The sequence below is a fragment of the Crinia signifera genome, chromosome 2 (genome assembly GCF_055691185.1).
Source record: "Crinia signifera chromosome 2, ASM5569118v1, whole genome shotgun sequence".
NCBI lineage: Eukaryota > Metazoa > Chordata > Amphibia > Anura > Myobatrachidae > Crinia > Crinia signifera.
Window position 1 is genome coordinate 213,749,895 of NC_139218.1, and position 23,275 is coordinate 213,773,169.

Sequence of the window (23,275 nt, forward strand, 5' to 3'; positions counted from 1 at the left end):
AACTCGTGTTTCATATAGAGCTTGGTATGAGAAGTTTATCTATTTATCAGTTTGATGAGATCACTATTCAGCACCTTCTACTCTATTTTCTCTGGCTGCTTGCTGGCCATCATTCCTCACATTTCACTGTCCCCCTCGGGTGCAGCCGGCCCTTATTCCCCAAATGAAAAGACAATTTATCTGTAAGATTATCGCTTGTCTCCTGAAATTCTCTAGGGTAAGTTTACGAAGATGTAAGTTGTATTGAAGATGGGATGTTGCCCATAGCAACTCCCATCTTAGTAAATTTACCTCTCTGTTCTGCTGTGAACAGTCTGGTAATGTAATTTACTTGTTGTTCTATCCCCAATCAAAACTAGTGCATAAAGTGATGAAAATCAATATTTTATTAATTACTACAATGATGTTCATGTTCTTTGAGCTTGCCTACACAGCTGTGCAGATATGCAGGGCTGTTTCAGTATTAAAGTATAGTGTAAGGAAAAATAGTGCATTTCCCAGAGCTGGTATGACCCAGCTAAGTAAGCTTGGTGTGCGCCAAGCTCCCTTCCGCAGGCTATCCCCGCTTCCAGGTGGTCCCTTCCGCTGGCTAAGGTGATTCCACAACTGCCTATTATAAAATGCCCCAAGTCATATAGACTATTGCAGCCGCCTAGCGGTGTCCACCGCCATCCGGCAGACCCGCTGGAGTGTGTCTAAAAGACAGAAACAGCGCATTGCACCAAACCCCGAAGCGGAAGTACCCACTAAACCCGGCACACTCCGGGCCGGAGTGTGCCGGTTTTAGCGGGTACTTCCACTTCGGGCTTTGGCGCAATGCGCTGTTTCTGTACTTTTCCGCTGCATGGGTTTCTCTGAATTGGGGGCTAGCGCTGACATCATGTGATGTCAGCCACCCACCCGAAGCAAGCAGGGGAAAGCCTGTGTTCCCTGGGGCACACCCAGCATTTTCATAGGCACGACCACCATTTTTGTGGGAATGCCCATGTGATGCCGGGTGTCCCCTGCCTGTCAATCATGCATTGAGCACCCTGGTGATTGAAAATATCGCCGAAGGCGCTTGCAGTGGGGGACAGCACATGTGCATTAGCACCTATGCGCATGCACAGTCCATTACCCTCGGGGATGGGGATGAACTCGGACCTGTATGAGCAGGTATGAATCAGCCTCTATTTGTATAAAGAGGCACTACACCATTATACACCTTGTTTTTAGCGTGTGCCTTCATCATGTGCGGTCTCTTTGTAAAGTATGGGAGGGCACTAATTTATAGTGTGCAAGGGGGTGGTAATCACCCTAGCATCGGCCCTAGTATTTCCACATACTGCATTTGTAAAACTTTATGCCGCTATAGAGGCATTCACCACTGCATACTGTATGCCCCAGGTTCTCTACAGGTCATAATTATTAGAATGTACAGATGGAGCCACGCTTATCTTTGCTCTCTTTAAAAGTGGCATGTAAGCCAGGGTTGCCTACTTTTGAAAAACAGTTTCAAGGAGATTTTAGATTCTGAGTGGGCGTGTCATGTTCCACCCAAAGGGCGTGTCTAATGACACATATGGGCGTGTCTAGGGACACCTATAGGCGTATCTAGTGACACTTATTGGTGTATCTAGTTTACCACATGATATGTGGCCATACTGGATAATTTTGAAAAAAAATGAGACAATGGAATAAAACAAGGGGACTCCCATCATTTCCAGGCACCAAAACCAACTGCGTGGAGGGGGGAGAGGAACAATTTTTATGGTAATATGATTCCTCCTCTCTTGCCCCCTCCCCACTTTTTCATAAATGTTATGCATCTTCCCATGCCCCCTCTCCAAACATTACCCCTCCGTCTCTCTCCTGCTTCATTATCGTTATTGCTGAAGCAGCCCCCCACTACTTCTTAGGGATCTTTCCTCCTCTCCCCCCTCCAGGCCCCCACGCTGCTGCAGCTTCATAAAAAATTATCTCTCTCCCCACTGGTTCCCCCCAGAAATGTATAAGGCAGTGGGGAGAAACAAATGTTTATGAAGCAGAAGAAGGGGAGAGTTTTTATGAAACTGCGCTGCTGCAGGAGCGTGGAGGCCTGGAGGGGGGGACCCTTATAAAATGTCAGCAGGGAGCAGAGGGACATAAATAAGTTTTAATATGCAGCCAGTTAATCTCACCCGCTCCCTGTGCTGTGCTGCCTGCCGCTGCTAAGTTCGTATTCTGCAGTGCAGCCACCAACCTCTGCCGCTTCTCCCGAGGTCATGGCCGCTCCCGCTCTCCGTGCTGCGCTGTCAGCCAGCTTGCTCTCCCGCCGCTGCCTAGTCAGTGTGTAGCTGCTGCTGCGGACAGCGCTACCCACAAAGCCCCGCAACTGTGGCATTAAACAGAAGGACAGCCGCGACGGCATGACATTGTGCTTAAATAGCCTGACCCCGGCAATTTCTGACTAGCGCATGCGCAGTCACAGGTTTCCCGTAAACCTTAAAAAAAAAACGTGAGGATCCCCTCTATTCCCATGAGACTGGGAGCTGGAGCCAAAATGCGGGTGACTGCCGCAAATTGCGGGAGGGTCGGCAACCCTGATGTCAGCGTCTCACATGCACGCATGTCCCATTCTCATCAATTGGCTCATCGAGGGCATACACTTTGCCCGAGACTGGCGTTTGCTCAATCCTGCATACGTCCCATAATTCACATACGAAGCCTGCACAATAACAACAGCTAAATGACAACCTACATGTCCATTAGTGATATTGTCATCTTCCGCCTGCACCAAAGGAATGCACAGAATAAAGCATTCGGCCCCTGCTCTGTCCTCTATACTTTTGGTAGTGATTACAGCTGTGAACCTATTAAACTTGCAGAAGAACAATACCAATGCTGAAATGAGCATAGAATGCTATGAAACACTTTGTTTTCCATTATTTTACTCAGTCATATTGCCATTACATGAAATGAATTTCCCTGAAAATAAAAATTAAACAAAAAATGGGCAAAAAAAAAAAAAAGAATTAAGAATCTCTTAAAAATGAACAGGTAGGTTCGGTTGATCGTTCAGTAACTGGTAGGACACAAGTATCACTATCATTTAAAAAGAACTCCAATCTTCTAAAAATTAAAAGAGGTGATGTTGTCCATAGCAACTAATCACATCCAATCACATTCATTTTCTAGAATGCAATAGAGAAATCATAGACACAATCTGATTGGTTGCTAGGTGCAACTTCAACTCTTCATTTTAAGAACTTTAATACAGTAACCCCTTACCATGCTCACCGACCAACAAGCAACATTTCAATTCATGCATTTTTAGTGAGAACAACTTTACCAATTCCTACAGAAACATATTAATAATTTTAAAGGGATGCCTTAAAATAAAGTATAATCAGGGCCGGCGCCACCACTAGGCAAATCTAGGCATTTGCCTAGGGTGCTGGCCACTGGAGGGCGGTATTTCGCCCCCCCTTGCCGCCCGGGTACCTGTCCTGCGGCGCTGTGCGTATACAAAGCTGGCGGCGGCAGCAGCAGGGGTTCCCTGCGGTCAAAAAGAAATAACGAGCGATATCCGCCGGGCTATGCGGAAGCGCTTCTGTTTTGGAAACACTGGCCGCACGCTGAGATTCAGCCAATCAGCGTGCGCCGTGCGGCCAGTGTTTCCAAAACAGAAGCGCTTCCGCATAGCCCGGCGGATAGCGCTCGTTATTTCTTATTGACTGCAGGGACCCGCCGCTGCCGCCGCCGCCAGCTTTATATACGCACAGCGCCGCAGGACAGGTACTCGGGCGGCAGACACCGGGGCGCCCCCACCCCGACTTGCCTGGGGCGCTCCGGTGCCTTGCACCGGCCCTGAGTATAATTTGTCCCTTTCAATACATAACAGTGTTTCCTATTAGGACTCCATTAGTACAGATAATATACAGTATTAAAGAAACCCATTTCAACTAAAGAAATTTTATTTACACTACTCATCACACACAGAGTAACATTGCACACCAACAGTAAACCCAGCTGAAATAATGCACAATGAAATCCCGAGGGCATTGCGCAAATCTTCCCAATGTGCTGTTATTCTGTGGCAGCACACTATTGTGATAATAACTATCGTAATTATATTTCTGCAAAACATAACCAATGCTCAAGACTATCAGTAATATCTGCAGGCCACAAACCTGATGCAGTGATCATCAAAATGAACAATATGGCCTAAATCCAACAGAGTTTCCCTCTATCTTTATCCATACCAATTTGCAATCATTCTGCAGATAGGCACCCAACTTCATGCACAGTCACAAATAATACTCATCTACAAACTAGCCTATGTCTTTCACACTTACCAACTCCTTGGGTAGCTGTGCCAACACAGCAAAGGTGGAGAGCTGATCGCAAAGGCATTTGGTGTGAGATGGTTGTGTTGGCAGAGTCTGGCAGCTCTCAGTGTCCCAGTTCCCACTGGAAGCATCACTGGGGTTCACAAGCAGAAATGAGAAGTCATAAACCAAGAAGATACATTGTAAAGCAGAGCTGTCAGTGGTGCTATATTTCAGGATAAATAGTGACGGTAACTGGGAGCGCTGTGCATATCCGAGCAGGCATAGCTAGTCTGCATCACTTTCCTGGTGTCTTGAATATGTGTGCGTGTGGGAGAAACCCAGGGAAAGAAATGAGGCAGAGAAAGAAGGAGTGTGGGGGAGACAGAAAAAGACAAAATGAGGGGGAGAAACAATAGAGAGGAAGACAAGAAAGAAGTAAACAATGAGAGGGGGAGAAAGGGTGTGAATGATGAAAAAGACAGATGAATAAAGAGTGTGTGGGAAATGAAATGCAATGGTGGCTACAGATTTGTAAAAACGCACAGTGTAAAAGGAAGCGAGAGGAATATAGAGCCACAACTACAAAGGACAGTGAAGGAAAGCAAAGAGCATGCAGAAAGATATAGTAAGTAGGAGCAATTTAGGAAAGATATAGCTACGCCGTAAGGCATTATTCACCAGGGATTAAATATGAAGATGACAAGATGAGAGAAAAGTATATGGAACAGGGAGCTGCAGGAAAATCAAGGACAAAACACTCAGCACAGTGCTTAAGATTAGCTGCCTGTAGGTTTTCCTATACTGTAGCTCAGCCTGGAAGATCCTGTGTGCTAGGCTATCCCTCTACCTCCACAAAGCTTCAGCCACTTTAGCAAAGCCTGATAAGTGCAACCTGTGTCTCTGGAAACTGTTCAGTATGAATTTTCTTTTAGAGGTAACATTTCATCTTTTCCAGCAATACAGATGCAATGCTATTTATTGTCTGTTTAGTACATAATTCTTGCCTTTTAAACAAGCCATTTTAAAGGGTTTTTAGTAGAGCCAAGTTTCTCAATAACTAATGCTTCCCTATATCTTTATTATTTATCTGCATTGTCATACAGAATTACTGTACAAGGAGTCTCGTCACAAAAATGTCAGCTGCCTATAGGAAGGGAGGAAACACAATCCAGGCATACATCACTAGATCTCACACCAGTCAGCCACGTTACTCTGGCAACCACGGCAGATGGAATGTTATAATAAAGCAAGTAATGGATGAGGAGAGCCGCTCTTACACACCCACACACAAATGAACACACCTCTATGTACACAAACAGCAAGCACCTACAACAGGACTCACCTAAAAATACATCCATTTTATAAAAGCACACATATAGCAATACACTAAGAGAAACGGATGCAAATAGAAAGGATTATAAGAAAATCCTAAATTCTGGACACACAAAAATCATACACTGTAAAAAACAACAACGGGTGCATGTAACATATCTTAGAGCAGTGATGTGGTCTTCAAGAGTTGCGAACAAGCCTAAAGCTGGCCATATACTAAACAATAGTGCAGTTAACGCAATCATCTGAGCATCTCCATGCATGGTGATGATTTCCATTCACAGTATGATGTGGGGTGGTTGGGCAGTTCCGACATTTTTCAGCTATTTTCAGGCAGTGTCTAATTATTGTTCTGGTTCTTACAGTACATTGCATAACTCCCAATAATCCACGTGCCGCAGTGTCCCGTGGGGACTGGGGTTGTGGGGAAGCCCCCTGTCACTTGTTGCCATGCTTAGCAGAGCAGCAGGGAATAGCCGCAGTGAGCACAGAAGGCTTAATTAGAGAAGTTGCAGTTAATGTCCGTATGCATAGAAGTCACAGTTTGATTGACAGGAAGCCAGCATTTAGTGGTGGAAACATGGTGTTTTCTGGTTGTGTTCGTCAAAAAAAAGTGCCAAAGCATTTTTTGGGTGGATCTATGTTACCGGTGACCACTTCCGGCCTGTATCTTTAGCAGATTAGTGGAAGCCCATACCCTCCAACATGACCCATTCCATTAGGTACAAAATGCTCTGTTTCTGGACTTCCCTGCCAGTGGCAGTAACAGAGGTGAGGCTGCAGCACAGTCCAATATTCTAAAAGGGGAGCCACACCTACTGCCACCTCAAACATCACTGCCTGGACTCACTGGCAGTTGATGTGACCTCCCCTCTTTGAATTTTGGACTGTGCTGGAGCCCCACCTCTGTAACTGCCACTGGCAGGGAAGTCCAGGAACAGAGCATTTTGTACCTAATGGAATGGGTCATGTTGGAGGGTATGGAAGCCTAATGCGGCCCATACACTTGTGAGATATTACATGCAATCATTAGATTTCGACCACACATCGGGCAGATAAATCAAATGATTGTATGCATTTTTAAGGGATGTTTCGACGTGATGCGCGGGCATGCCGTCGAATGTCGCATCTATAGATTTTATGTGTACCACATAATATTTATCGAATTGCAGGAGCAATCGCATGTGGTTTTTAACAATGCTTGAATGCAATCTGCGGGTGGGGGGTGGAGGGAACATTTTAAGCGGCGTGGGGTTTGGTGAGAGGGAGTCGGAGGGACCCTCTGGTGGCGCAGGAGAGGGTGGGCTGAGGGCAGCATTGTAACGTGTCGCTAGAAATAGCACTAGGGGAGGCGGAGGTCCAGTGGTGGCGGCAGATTTGAGCTCTCTCAGCCAATCAGAGGGCTGCCCACTGTTGTAAACACTTCTGCCACCACCGCTGACCCCCGCTGCCTGCTAGCACTACTTCGAGCGCTATGGTACAATGCCGCCCTCTGCCCACCCTCTTCCAACACCCGATGTGCCATCTCAAGATGGCATGGACATTGGGTGCTGTAAGGGGGTAATTTTTGCACCACAAGATGTGATCGGGTTCGATGGACATCGCACTTCAATGTAGCATCCAATGCCATTGCATAAGTGTATGGGCAGCATAAGACTTCCTCAAATTGAAAAAAACTCTTCGATGATGCGAATGGATCTGCAAATGCACTGCTATTTGCAATACATTTGTGATTTTTGAAGGGGTGGTGATTCTTTGATTGCCTGCAACAGCTTTTTCCTCTAATAAGCAATCCATGCTGAACTAGGCCCAGAGTTCATTTATGTGAAAAATACAGGGCACAGAGTGCTGGAGGTGGCCCCACAATGACGATAATTGGAGACATGGCTCATGACATCATGACATTCCCCTCCCCTTTTTTAGCCACATGCAGGAGTCTCGATTTAGACTGACATAATGTTGGGAAGTTCTCACTGAATGATACTTGTTCAAACCAGCTTTACTATTAACAATATAGTTATTTTGTGTTATGGACTATATAGAAGTTGATTCACCCCTTCCCATAATAGAAGATTCAGCTGTATAGTTCTATTCTTTACAATCATCTCTCTCATGTACGTAAGCAAACAGGCCTCACACTTACTTACTGTTATGACTGTATGGCAAATGGGTACTTGTTTCCTATCTGGGCGCCCGCTAAGTTAATTGCGCACCATGCTATTCTCCGTAGAGAAATCGGATCGCATCGTACACATACACGATATTGAACGATGCGATGCGATGCGATCGATTCGATTTCCCATAGGAAACAATGTTAAATGGCTCAATTTAGCCAAATTATCATAGGAACAATAGTAAATGGGCCAAAAACACCCCTGAACATTGAAATGTCCCCCCAAAAGTAGTTGACGCCACCCCGCCATCAACGTGAACCCGAAGCGTGGCGAGAGCAGCGAGCCCGCGAGGGGCGGCGGTACGCGTCCTCCGACCTTTTCATGCCCTACTATCCACGTCGGCGTGGAGTGAGAATAGAATAGTGTGGCGAGCGCAGCGAGCCACCGTGCCCGAAGCGTGGCGAGCGCAGCGAGCCCCGCGAGGGGACGCGGATACCTTCACAGGTAAACGCGTCCCTTCGCGGGCTTCCCAGGTGTCCGCGTCGCCATGGACACCTGGGAAGCCCGCGAGGGGACGCGTATAACTGTGAAGGTATCCGCGTCCCCTCGCGGGGCTCGCTGCGCTCGCCACGCTTCGGGCTCGGTGGCTCGCTGCGCTCGCCACACTATTCTATTCTCACTCCACGCCCTAGTGGATAGTAGGGCATGAAAAGGTCGGAGGACGCGTACCGCTGCCCCTCGCGGGCTCGCTGCGCTCGCCACGCTTCGGGTTCACGTTGATGGCGGGGTGGCGTCAACTACTTTTGGGGGGACATTTCAATGTTCAGGGGTGTTTTTGGCCCATTTACTATTGTTCCTATGAGAATTTGGCTAAATTGAGCCATTTAACATTGTTTCCTATGGGAAATCGAATCGGATCGCATCGCATCGTTCAATATCGTGTATGTGTACGATGCGATGCGATCCGATTTCATTACGGTGCCGTACGTAGAAAACCTGGGCGCCCAGATAGGAAACAAGTACCGGCAAATGAATACTGATGTGCTCACTGCTAATCATGTCATCAAGCTGATGTTATGCATTGGGGTGAGGGGCTGAAGGAAAATATTATGTGACTTATTGATTTCTATGGGTACACTAATAATAAATAATACACTGGTCCACTCATTGTAGTATTATTCTACATAGTCTATGATTTTTAAGATGCATCTGTGCTCCCCAACATTGAACGGTGTTAAAACAGGGAATACAGGAACACACATAACCAAGAACAAGATTGGGATAGGCTTGTTCACAATAATGCTCAGAGAGAGCAAATGTAGTATGAGTAAGTTGTGAGTGTCTACCAATATAGGTTTTTATTAAAGAGGCTGGTCTCAGAGAGCATTTCAAGTTTGAGGGCGAGTTTGATGTGGTAGGGAGCTTCATAAGTGGTTTGGTTAAGGTACAGATGTGTCTCTAACCCATCTAGCCTCTATACGTCATGCAGCAACAGATGCCACTCATGCCAGGTCCTGTGCAATTCTGCTAGCATTGGGCATCTTTTTGGACAGAAAATGCATCTCATGTCACAATGCAATGCAACCAGACTGTGCTGATTATATGTAACCCCAGTCTTGAGGTAGAGGAGACCAGTAGCCACCAGTGGCTGGCCGAAGGGGTCTGGGAATGGCTTGTGTGTCGTGTGGAAGGGGAGAGCACAGGACCCCACCCCTCCGCTCTGAGCTCTGTGGGACTGTCTGGTGGTGCCTGCATCCCTTTCCTGTTTGCTGATGCTACATGTTGCCGAGTTACAGGATGGAAAGTAACTTGGGTTTGCAGGCAGCAGAGTATGTGGTATATGGCGGAAGCTGTATATACTGTAGACAACATTACATGGAGCGGTATGGGGTGCAGTGTTTCCATACAGGGCCGGATTAACAATGGGGCTGATGGAGCTACAGCTCCAGGCCCATTCTCCAAATAGGCCCATTCTGTAGCTGAGGGCCAGAGCTTTCCAACGAGCCCAGCCCCGTGTCGGTAGCCCCCCGGGAACCGGAGATACCGACAGGCAAACCTGGAACGTTTTCCCCATAGGATAACATGGGACCCACTAATTCCGACCTCCACCTGGTTCCAACGGCTGCCAGTTCCCCCTCCGGCATCACAGAAGCTTGAGGTTGATCTCAGTTGAACCCAAATCGCTGGGCCTTCAATCTGATACCTGGTCCATATGGGTTCATTGGTTCTAGAGATATTGCGGGTAAACCAATTTTTTTTCATTTCTCAAATGTAATTTCATGGCTGTTCATGTTGTTTGACAGATTTCTCTGGAACCAAACTGCCCAGTTTCACGGGACCAAAATCATTTGAAACCTACATGTAAATCGGTCAGTTGGTTCCGAAGATGTAGCTGGTTGTTTAAAGGGGGGCGGGGGTTGTTTTCTCTCCCCCTCACACAAAAAAATGCAGGGACTAGGCTGGTATAAAACAGTCCAGTCCGGGAATGTCCCTGCATGATCTTGGGGCCATATTCCCGGGTAAATGCCTGCATTTTCTGGTGTGAAAGGGGTATTATTTCAAATAGCCGGGACATGCGTGCTCTGAGCCAGCCAGGCAGCCCCTGCTCTCTGCCCAGCTGTCAATGGCTGTCATTTCTGCCCGGCGGATATCCCCCAGTTACCGCAAGCATGTATTCCCCCTTGGCAATGAGCATGTAATCCCACATGGCAATGAGCATGGAACCCCTGGCAATAAGCATGGAACTCCTGGCAATGAACATGATGGTAAGCAACACTTAAGTAGCATAATTTTTCATAGGCATTATGGTGTTTGGCATAATACGTAATGGAGAATATGGTGTTTGGCTTAACATGTAATGGGCATTATGGTGTAAATTTTTTATGCGCACCTTCAGCGTGCAATGCCCCTATTTATGAGGCATATTGTGCATTATTGCTCAATCTGTTTGGTATAATAATGTGTATTTTGGCTCAATCCATGTGGCAAAATGTGTATTTTGCCTTAATCTGTGTGGCATAACGTGAATTTTGACTAAATCTGTGTGCCATAGTGTGAATTTTGGCTCAGTCAGTGTGAATTTTGGCTCATTCCATGTGGCACAATGTGTAAGAGGCAAGTACAGTATAAGGGGGTTACTATTGTGTTGCATGATTTGTATAAGTGGTATATGGTGTGGTAAATTTAGGTAGCCACATAAAAGGTGCTGAAATGTTGTCTACCAAGTTTCGGCTTTCATTATTTTTTTTATGACTGGAATGCTGCCTCACCCTGCAAGTATCTTAGAACATCGGTATCCTGCATGTGCACCTTTGGAGGGCACCCGCCAATATATCTCCCTGCATTTTTCTTATGCCAGCCCCCTGCCTTTTCCAGGCATATATAATTAGTTGAAAGTATTTACACAAATACAGACACATCCATGAGCAGACCACCCAAACAGAACACTGGTCACGCCCCCCACATTATCAGGTGCTGGCCACAACCCCTATTATTGTGCATAATAGGCCATTGATAATTTTCAGCTCCAGGCCCATTTAGACCTTAATCTGGCTCTGTTTCCATATAGGGGCTAGTATATGGTGGGGAGTGTAGAATATGGAAGAGGATGGGGATGCAGTGTGTGTAAGATGCATTTAAAGTAAACAAAGAAGAAAAAGACATAACAAATATGCCCTGTGCTAGAAGAATCTCACAGGACCCAGAGCGGATAGGGAATGTTTGGCGTGACTGCAGCAATAATGTTAAGAGACACACCTGAAAGGTGCTATATGTACAGTACTAGTTGAACACAGCACAGAGCAAAGAAACCATGATGTTTTGTGATACCATCAGGTTAAAGGCTGAGGCTGGATTTCTTTGATAGCATGAGTTAATAAAGCTTACGCTAACAGCTTTAAGTCATAAACCACAATTGGGAAGTTGTATAAAGAGCTCATTATCATTAATCATATGTATTCGAGAGTACACTGTGCAACTAGATGTAATTGACAAACCCAAAAACATTATGAGTAGACAAACACAGTAAGGAGATCATTCTGGTCTGTTCTCACTGTTGGGAATTAGCATTTATGCGCATGTGCAGCCTCTTTTTGTGAGCAGGCAAGGCGAATTGAGTATTTGCCGGCCCGTTTGCACGCAGCAGTGCGGATAATGGGCGTAGGGCGGTGGACATGGGAACACTCAGCATTTCACACGCATTCCCATGAAAACACTGGGCGTTCTCATGATAATTTGACAATGACAGGAGTGCCAGGGGTGGGCAGCTGATGTCACAGGATGTCAGCTGCCCGCCCTCTTCCCGTGCAAGGTAGCTGCAAATCTGAGACACCAGAGAGGGTCTTAGATTTGTGAGCATCATAGAAATCATTCCTTGTCGACCATCAAATGATTTCATACTCGCACACAAGCTGCGAATGAATGTTTATGCAAAACATCCATTCGCATGCGTGCAGGGAAATCTGCATGTGTGTGCGGCAGGCGGATGTTTGTGCAGGCGGTGTTTACTTGACTCGCAAAGCTGTGTATTTCGCAAGTTTTGCGAGTCATTCAGAATGACCTCCTAAATCCACATATGAGCCTCATCCTGGACACGGACAGAGTCCAGACTGTTAACATACTGTATAGCTTGTTTTCTCTGAATAATAATAATAGACAATGGGCCCAATTCATAGCTGTATGGTATTGCATAGACACATAGAGTAGGCTGTGCAATACTGTACAACTAATATGCTAATGAGCAGGAAGTGACTGCGCAGAAGATCCTTCATAGATCCCAGTGTTGCTCCAGACAATTGTGAGATCCAAAAAGTGCTGTCTAAAATATCAGTAGTCAATGTCAGGTGTTCTCCTTGGTGATCTCTATGAGACCACACTGACCTACAGTAGATAATGGTCCCTACAGTATGTCCACATCAGGGTTTCTTTATATTTAACATGGATTTCTTCCATTGAGGGTAACACTTTTATGCTGTACTGATCTTGGGATCAATCCCTACTTGCACATAAAGGTATCTTTATACTTCATCAATCTGAACACCTGACATTGACAATGTATAGTATTAGACAAGCACCTTTTGGATCTCACAATTGTCTGGAGCATTTGGAATATAGGGTTTGGTACCCCAGTGTGGATCCTGGGCTGCAGTCATTAAAGGCGCAGGCTGCCAAATACATTTTTGTTTTATCCTAGTGTTGCGTCCATAGACACGGTATCAAAGCATCATAACCATTGGTCACAATGTTTTCAGCATCGACCATCTGATCAACACAAAGCTTATTTGGCCTGTCCACCCCCTGCCTGCTTACAAGGCCAGATAATCTGTGTCCTCTGACGCAGATCCTGGCCATGGCACTAACAGAAAATGTGAGTGACATGCCCCAGGTTGGGGGGAGCTCTGAGCGATAACACAGGACCTGTTCTGCACATGCACAGACCCACTACATTATCAAGCCCAATGGTGGTGGCAGTGGTGGCTTTATCATTTTTCTTTAAAAAAAAAAAAAAAAGTATTTATGTATGGATTTGTTTGTGATTGCCTCCTTTATTCTTTTTAATTGGATGCTTTGAAGTGACCTTTCACTTGAGAAAACAATACATGGAATAATGTGTAAAGACATGTATATAAAAAGTTGAAAGAATGTGTACTGTTTGCAATTTTTCTAAATATATGTGTCTTCACAATTTCCAGGCCAGCCGGCAGGAGCACTGTGTATCAATAAATGTAACATTTAAAAAATCCACAGGTGACTTGGAAAACATGAACTGTGTAGGGTCCTGACTACCGAGTTTGAGAACCTGAGCAATATCATACATAGATGTGCTCACATACATCTAGCCTACTTTCATGATACCAGCACTAATTGTCTTCTCTTGTGACTTTTTTCACTATAATGTGTTGCCAAACTATTCTGATAGGACACACAAGCAACTTATGCTGACTAATATGATATGTAGCATGCCTATATTCAGTGGGCAAACATTGCTGTATCTGTGTACAAAATGCTACGTTACACTGGGTATGCAGATACAGGCATAATTGCACACAGAATATAGCCATGCTGCAGATCATTTTAGTCTGAAGAACTTACTTGTACATCTTAATTACATACAATGCGAATAAAGGTGCCCATACACTGATGCGACGTCTCGCAGCAGTGTTCGGACACCCAATGCCCTGCAAACCTGCAGCAGTGACGCATGCCATCCGTTGTGATGGATCACATGCGTCCTTGCTTCCCGCCCGACTCGCCACCTGGAGGGAGGTCCCAGAAAGGGGTGGTTGGATGGCCAGCTGGTCCGACCACCTGGTTGGGTCCGATGCGCATTGGACCCAACTGCATGTCAGGGAGAGGCGATTTGGTCCGCTTTAACGGGCCGATTGGTCACAATCGGAGGAAATGGGACCAAATCACCTCAGTGTATGGGCACCTTTAGACACATTGGGGTATGAACCAGCGTTAAGTGCAGAAATGCACTTAACGCTGGTTAACTGGGGGGATTACGATTTTTCTAATGTATTACTAGCGCACCTAACGTGCGCTAGTAACAGCCAACCGAGTTACGCTCGGCGGGGCTGTCCCCTGCAATCCCCCCCAGTGTTTAGTGGCCGGGGCAATGTATTAACAGCCGCCCAGGCGTTAATTCGCCCCGGCCACTTTGCCAGCTCAGGGCTAGCTTTGTCCTGTTGCTCACTGCGGGGACAACGCTAGCCCTGCATCTGGCTCGGGCTGCGTGGGAGATCTCGCGGTTTTTGCGAGATCTCGCGCATGCCTTTTACAGCCGGACAGGGGGGGGGAGCGCACTGAGCATGCGCGGGACACCGGGGGAGCCGATAAGGAGAGCCATTAACGCTGGGCATAACGGCTCTCCTTATCGGCTTGCAGGGGGTTAATACATTAGCAAATAACGGGTGCCTGCTTCTTCTCGTTATGCAGGAGAAGCTGGACCCATTATTTGAGAAGCGCTAAGGGGGGGTTAGTACATCTGCCTCATTGGTTGTATAAAAATACACCAAATGCTAACAGAGTTGAACAGGACCTGTCAGCTCACTCATTGTAGGCACAGTCTTCTGCTTGGCATATTTAGGCAAGATGTAGAGGGACACAGCTGTATAAGAAAGTAGTAAGGAAGGTAAGTAAAAACACAGACTGCCACTAAATAACTCACAGGCGGAACTCACACTCTCTTTACAAGCTTAAAGGTATAGAGGAACATACCAAAAATTGGGAATTTTCCTCTATATTGTAATGGATGGATGTAAATGTCACTGTTTAATGGCAAAGAGCATTAACACAATATTATTGTACAGGTGGATGCTTATAAGATCAATGTCCCACAAGTAAGTACAGTTTAATGGTAGCGAAAGAGGGCAACATGTAGTGTCCTGTACCACAGTAACAATTTTTGAGGAAGAAAATATTGCAGGGATTAAAGAACACATCACTTAATTGCAGTGGTGCAGTTCTGAAGAGCTTTCATACCCCTGACACACATTTATAATGCTATGTAAAACAAAGTATGGGAGGCCTACAGCAAATCACTGTACTCAAAGCAACCAAGGAGGCCATCCTGCTATGGCAGAACTTAGGAGCAGGAAAGCCTGGAGCTCATTTTCAATTCAACATAATTTAAAAGGACAACGTGATTTCTATGAGCTTGTAGCAGCCTAATGAATCCAAAGGCCAACAAGTTATATCAGTAGGCTTCTAGTCCGAACAGCTTAAGGAGCCCTGGAAAACTACACAACTCTGGAAAAGCAACAGCTGTCTGTCCATCCAGTATATTTCTTCCCAGGTTACATATACAGTTAATAACTATTATTACAAACACTTGGCTTGCATTGAGGATTACTTAAGACCAGGGAGTTTGGTTTCAGCACATCTCAGTTTGGACAGCTCCCTAAACCCACAATGAAAAAGCTGCAAACACTTTCAGCAACAATACTGGCTGTACCTACTTCTTAGCCGTGGAAGAATCAAAGTAAGAATAACAACTGCTGTTATTATATTAGCAGTGATTTTCTGTAAATCAGATTATGTATTGAAAACAAAAGGTTTTCTGTAGTCACATAGAAGATGACTCTGTAGCAACTCTCCATTGCTGTAATGGTGATAAAGGAAATACAAATAATGCCGAATTAGCTCTCATTTTCAAGGCTGCAAAAGTCTAATTTCTCCACAACAAATATAAAGACATTGTCTTCTGCTAACAAAATCAGCTGCACAAATATAGCATTTAACACAGTTCTAGAAGACCCAGACAATGAGTGTAGTAATGCATTGCAATAGAAAGTTTTTGAAGCATTGTAATTTCTCTCTATAGCCAGAAAATAAATGGAAAACTGAATTATTACTTTTTTTTACTTTCAATCTTAAAATGAATTTGTTGAACAATTTAGACTACAAACCTTTTTGAATAATCCCATACTGCACATTGGGGACTTGAGGTGCCCTGTTAGATAAAAGTAACACTTTGTCAGAACTCTTTATTTTGACGGATATAGAATCAAACCATGCAATATAATAAGGATGTACACAACATGTTACAGAGTAGTGAGCAAAGGTATCCAATACGGTCGATCCTATTAACCAGGAAGGGTGTGAGTTGACGTTTTGGGTGCCGTTTTCACGCTGAAGACGGCAACCAAATTAAGCCTATCTTGCACCCTTCACAGGACCGAATCGGCTGAAAATTGCTTGCACCTCTATGGAGGATCGAGCACTTTTCAGCGTATCTGGCCCGCCGTAAAGTGCGCTTTGGTGTGATGATTCGCACTCGGCGAATCATCCGCACACATTGGGGTTAATAGGATCGACCCCAATGTATGGCAGTAAAATACAAGGAGAAATAAGGACTTGAAGCAGAAGTTCCTGCATCCTATTGTACTTACATTGATTATATGTGATAACTCGACCACCACCAGCTGCTCTGCAGGTTTAGTAAGAGGCCGTACAGTGACAGTCAGAACCTTTGAACTAACAGCAAGGGAATTACCAGGAGGAGGTAAGATAAGTCCAAGAGTACGGTACAGTACTGCACCTATCACAAAATATGCAGAGTCTTCTGTCTCTGTAGTTCAAAACACAAAAGAGGATTAAACATGCACAGTATATTCCTTTGTAAACCAATCTTCCACTATGCAGCACATTTGTTAGCTGTATTGTGGGACAACACCTATCTATACAAGATAGATCAATCCCTAGTACTTTACTTGAGTTACATGTATAACTGTGGACTCCCTCCCTCATGTTCTCACTGTTGTAAATTGCTCACTTGTTCACTGTAACTTGCAGGTGTCATTGTGCAATAAGCAGGAAATCATATAAGCCTTTGTATCAGACTGCACATCTGTGAAATAATTAGCAGCACCTTTCTTGTAAGAAGAACCTACCAATAAATGTCTCTAGACAGGAAACAAACTCACATATACCCCTTTTCCACAAGCTTAAATATACCGGCTTTATACATGGGAAAAACCCGGGATTGCAGGCAGGTGGAAATGCTTCCAGTTGAAATTACCTGGGTCTTGAGACTAGGTAGCGAGCAGGGTTGAACACGGGTTCAACCCGGCTCACTGTGCAATGTAAATAGGTAACTCGGGGCAATGTGCATGCGCAGACCCAAAACAAGGGAGATGGAGCCAAATTTGGACCTGAACTAACAGGTCTGAATCAGCTCCAATGTGTTTAATGGCTCTTTCAATTCAGTACAGTGGTTCTCAAACTCGGTCCTCAGGACCCCAAATAGTTCACGTTTTCCAGGTCACCAAACAGGTGCATTCATTACTGACATTTTAAAAGATCCACAGGTGGAGCTAATTATTTCACTTGATTCTGTGAGGAGACATGGAAAACATGCACTGTGTGGGGTCCTGAGGACCGACTTTGAGAACCTGTGATTTAGTACATACAGTATATAGTTTATTGTAGCAGATGTATTAAGCCTCGAGAAGAGATAAACTGGAGATAAAGTGAAAGGAGATAAAGCACCAGCCAATCAACTCCCAACTGTCATTTTCAAAACAGCTGGTTGGCTGGTGCGTTATCTCCTTTCACTTTATCTCCAGTTTATCTCTTCTCCAGGCTTAATACATCTGCCCCATATGTTGTTAAATTGTCAAGTCGAAGTTAATATTTTTTAATAGTGCTGAAAATTTTCTTTCTTCAGGTGTTCAGGAATATTCTATACAATTATTCTGCCTGTTTTAGTATATATTTCTGGTCTGATTTGACTTGAGCTTTTATTCAAATTTTAATCAAGCAACCCTACTTTCTCACTACAAAAGCACATGCATTAGATTAAAGTGTCAGTTACCTGCATGTGGCAAACTGAGAACCTCCTTGGGAATGAAAAGTTTATCCTCAGAGTTTCGCGCCCAGTCATTCATCCCACGTCGGCCTTTCATTGGAAAGTTTATGTCACTGGATATGGCGGAGACAGGTTCCCTTTGGATGCTAATAACTGGTGCACACAAAAAATGAACGGTAGTTATAACACTTCTAATGAAAAAATACTAAACAGTGGCTCTCTGACAAACAATGAATAAAACACAAGTACATCAGCAATGATACTCTGGTCAACACAACCAGAATTTTACCCACAAAAACAAGATGGCCAATGTTAACTCAAATGAATTTAGAGATATCATTAATAATATTTATTAATATGAATAATTTTCTGATGGAGAAGTTTGTTATATAAAGTTAATATCCATTCGTTTTTACAAATCAGTAGTAGAAAATACTCTATAAACAAACTAATTCTACTCATTTCTACTCCAACAGAGGAGAATTTACTCTAATTTCGGAGTTAGAGACAGTCAGTCACTAAGATGCTCTGCTAACATACTGTACATGCAAATTTTGGCAAAATAAGTGTCACCCCTGATCCGCTCAAACCAGCCCACCATTGACAAAGTTCCACCCTCTTTCATATAAGCTACTTTCCATTTCAGCTGCTCAAATCTGTCCTGTTCTGTCAAAATCAGGACAGTTGTTCCAAACCACTTTGCTTGCTATGTCATATTGTGGGGTTGTGGTTGCTGTTAACCACACGGTACTGAAGCAATCTTTATTTTTACACAGGAAACCAAAAGACACCTAATTTTAGAGGTTGGCACAATGTAAACATGAACGCTATAAAAGTCTTACCAAAACATTTGAAGTAACCACACTAATCAAGTTAATGCCCAATTTTTTCACCCCAATGACATTTAAAATCACTATAGTAGCAATTTTTTTTATTATTCAATATAATTTTTTGTTAAGTGGATGTACTCATGTGGATTACCTACACTGCATTTTACACATGCTCTCGGGACCGTGCATCGGGTCTGATGGGATGTCAAACACATGTGATTTGGTCAGATTTATCAGTCCCATCTGTCAGAATCTGCTCAAATCGGACCAAATCTCAGTAGTGTATGGGGGCCTTTAGACCCCTGAAGTGGATCTGTCTATACTACACTTTATTTTTAAGAATTTGAAGACATATTTAAAAACTTAACTTGCTAATATTTTTTTTTTAAATCACCCAAATTGTCATATTTTTTTTTGTTATGATTGAATCAGTTTAAGAACATCTCTTTAAAACTTATACAATATGATTTTATTTGGAAATAAATATTACAGTTGTAAAATATTGATAAAAAACATCAATGACCGATATATCGAACACCGATCATTGGAACATTGGACAATCAAAGCTTTGTGTGTACACAGGGAAGGTGAGAGGTGTTCCATTTACTTTTCCCAATGGCTGCTTCTCTCTGCAAATGGGGTGTTGCCATCTGGCTGATCAGCATTGATCTGCTACATGGCAGGCACTGGGGGTGAGAACAAGGAATCAGATGGACTGGAAGCAAAATCCCTCTGAGAATAGCAGCTTCTAGAAGATATTGGTTGATAGGTCAACCGTCAATAGGTTGACCGCTATTGGTCAAATAAGGTCAAAAGGTTGATATGCACTAGGTCAACATTGACAAAAGGTTTACACAAGCAATAGGTCAACATGGCAATGGTCAACACATTAAAAAATGTCAATAGACACACAAAACACCCTGTCAACATTTTGCTTGTATTGACCTTTTCACCATGCGGACATAGTGCATGTTGACCTTTTTCATGTGTCAACTTTTTCACTGCCCACCAGTACTGGTCAACCTAATGCCTGACAACTTACTTACAGTCTATCTAATCATGCACACAAAAATGATCTCCCAGCAACCGCCCAATGGGCATTTATCACTCTTCTGTGACATTAGATGTGACCATATATGGGAAAACCGAGCCTGGTGGTTCATAACTTTCAGATTTCAGTTAGTTAGCAAAACTGAGGTGAGGATGAGGAATTGTATCAAACATGAGAAAAGCACAATGGGCGGTATTCAATGAGCCAGAATCGCCAAGTTTTATGGCGATTCTGTGTTTTTATCGTGTCTGACGGTGATTTTTGGAGCCCCAAATGCGAATCACCGTATTCAATGAGCTGAAATCGCCGATGACTACCGGTGAATGAAGCAGCAATCGCCAAATGTTATTCTCTCCAAATCGCCGTTTTTGGTCTATAGGATTTTACATGGGGAATCGACGGTAGTTGAGGGGAATCGCCAAAAGTGTATTCAATGAGAAGTTGGCGATTCCTTTTTCTTCTTTCATATCGCCGTTCCTCACCGAGTGTCCCTCGTCATTTTTTTCTGGTGAACTTTTATAGGAACATGTGAAATAATTGGTTTGAAGTGTTCTATTTAACTATGCAAGTCTAATGTATTATTATTTGCTGCCCTTGTGTGATGTCATGGTCGTAGAAGTGCTATACAAATATATATTTAATTTTTTCAGGCATTTTTTTTTTCTCCCACAAAGCACTGTTCTTACCCATGGTGCACCTCACTTACCCATGATTCTCCTCCCCACCTCACTCCTTCGTTTGCCCGTAGAGCAGAATACCCAGCGTTTGCCGTATGCTGTATGGGAAGCGTTTGTACAGGGTAATTTGCTTTTTTCTGGCATTTCTCTGCATTTTTTTAAACAACTGACTACATTAATGCGGCTGTATAGGGAAACGCCGGTATGGCTGAGAATCGCCGTTAGGGCCGGCGATTCTCAGCCACGTTGAATAGGGTTACTTGGCGACTCCCCACGAATCCCCATGCATGGCGAATCACAGCTAAAAACCGGCGATTGGCAGGCGAATGTTAAATCTGGATCACTGTGACCAGCGATTCTGGCTCATTGAATACCGCCCAATGTCTCTTACCCAGATTCTCAGTGACAATGATGGAACTCTGAAAAGGTTTTAGTGCATCTCCAACCAAATGGATGTAATCTTCAAGCACTTTCATCAGGAGTACAGAACCTGGAGCCACCTAGAAGACAGATATATTGTTAAACTTAATTATTTCATTTTCAGATTTAGAAAAAATCATAGAACTGTAAAAGTCCCTCAATTGTTTTCTGTTTACAGTCAGTTCTCTTCCAAGCTACGTGTAGTGATGTACTGTATACTAACAGCAGTAATCTGTAACTTGTCATGCCATGCTTTTATCAGGAACTCAAGCATTCAACAGTCAATGTTAATCTTCAGGATGAGGAGGAAGTCCTTATGAAGCACCCTAAGGGTCCGATTAAGACACGCTCGCTAGTCTGCGTATACTTGCTGCCTAGCGAGCAGATAAAAGCCACCTGCCAACTTCGGACCTGTGAGAACAGGTTTGAATCGGCACCTTAATAAGCACCTTAACAAAAAAAAATACATATGGTGACATTTAATAGCCAGCAAGTTGCAGACTGTGTCTGTAATTTTAAAGCAGCCGTAATTTACACTGCAAAACCAAGTTGTTGTTTTTTCGATGTAAATGATTGCCGTTTTAAAAATGTATGTGATGTGCACAAAGTCCCACACAGCCTGAATCTATACGGTCCATCTAGCACATTGATTTTCATACACAGGTTCTTACTACCCCAAACTTTTAAAGCCATGTGACACTCTGGCCGCCATGGGTGATTGTGTGTGTTAGTGATTTCGGTACTCTTTACTTATCACGGCGCCCATCGCGACCATCGTGGGCATTGAATGCACTAAAAAATCGGGTGTGACGCGACCGACGCGATGCCCGCGATTTCCCATAGGGAACAATGTTAAATGTCTCAATTGACCCGATTTTCCTGTTCAATGCCTCAATTGACCCGATTTTTCCATAGGAAACAATGTTAAATGGCCCACAGAGGCCAAATAGCCACCATGAAGTGTGAAATGGCCCCCACAATTGTTAACGCCACCACACGATCAACGTGAACCCGAAGCGTGGCGAGCGCAGCGAGCCCGCGAAGGGCGGCGGTACGCGTCCTACGACCTTTTCATACCCCCACTATCCACGTCGGCGTGGAGTTGAGAATAGAATAGTGTGTAGTATAGTGTGGCGAGCGCAGCGAGCCACCGAGCCCGAAGCGTGGCGAGCGCAGCGAGCCCCGCGTGGGGACGCGGATACCTGTGAAGCCCGCGAAGGGATGCGTTTACCTGTGAAGGTATCCGCGTCCCCTCGCGGGGCTCGCCACACTATTCTATTCTCAACTCCACGCCGACGTGGATAGTGGGGGTATGAAAAGGTCGTAGGACGCGTACCGCTGCCCCTCACGGGCTCGCTGCGCTCGCCACGCTTCGGGTTGACGTTGATCGTGGGGTGGCGTTAACAATTGTGGGGGCCATTTCACACTTCAGGGTGGCTATTTGGCCTCTGTGGGCCATTTAACATTGTTTCCTATGGAAAAATCGGGTCAATTGAGGCATTGAACATGAAAATCGGGTCAATTGAGACATTTAACATTGTTCCCTATAGGAAATCGCGGGCATCGCGTCGGTTGCGTCGCCCCTGATTTTTAGTGCATTCAATGCCCGCGATGCCCGCGATTTTTTTACCTGCGATGCCCACGATCAAAATCGTGGGCGCCATGCTAGGTAAAGAGTACCGTGATTTCTGTTGCCAGCCTTTTTTCCTGTGTGTTTTCTGCTGGGTATCCGGACTGATCATAGACTGACTCATGATAGACAGTCATATGGTCAAGAACTGGTCGACAATCAAAAGGTCGACAGGGTCAAAAGGTCGACAGTCAAAATGTCGACAGGGTCTAAATGTCGACATTGAAAATGTCAACAGGGTTTAAATGTAAACAGGCAGTAGGTTGACAAGGTCAAAAGGTCAGCATGGTCAAAAGGTAAACATGGAAAAGGTCGACATGCATTTTTTACCTAAATTGTCAGCCTGACATGTGCCGGCAGGCGGTATTTCATACCCTACCATCCACTAGGGCATGGAGGGAGAATATAATAGTGTGCCGATCGCAGCAAGGCACCGAGCCCGAAGCATGGTGAGCGCAGCGAGCCACGCAAGGGGACGCGGTACACTTAGCCAGTGTCCATGTCGACCTATGTCGACATAGACACCCGGAAACCATTAAAAACGCATGTCGACCCTCTTCCATTTCGACCTTTTGGATGTCGACATTTTGACCATGCCGACCTTTTTTATGTTGACCTTT

At 44.6% G+C, this 23,275-nt stretch overlaps 1 protein-coding gene across 8 annotated transcripts in view; it reads right to left on the reverse strand.

The window, feature by feature from the left end:
* ADGRB2 (adhesion G protein-coupled receptor B2) overlaps positions 1 to 23,275 on the reverse strand; it is a 469,428-nt gene that overhangs the window by 45,004 nt on the left and 401,149 nt on the right. For all 8 annotated transcript variants that reach the window (XM_083173693.1, XM_083173697.1, XM_083173694.1 and 5 more), the window contains 5 exons: positions 20,997 to 21,105; positions 18,054 to 18,200; positions 16,630 to 16,808; positions 16,147 to 16,190; positions 4,317 to 4,443 (listed from right to left, as the gene is read on the reverse strand). In XM_083173693.1, coding sequence (XP_083029819.1) covers positions 4,317 to 4,443; positions 16,147 to 16,190; positions 16,630 to 16,808; positions 18,054 to 18,200; positions 20,997 to 21,105 — 606 coding nt within the window. The remainder of the gene's footprint in view (positions 1 to 4,316; positions 4,444 to 16,146; positions 16,191 to 16,629; positions 16,809 to 18,053; positions 18,201 to 20,996; positions 21,106 to 23,275) is intronic.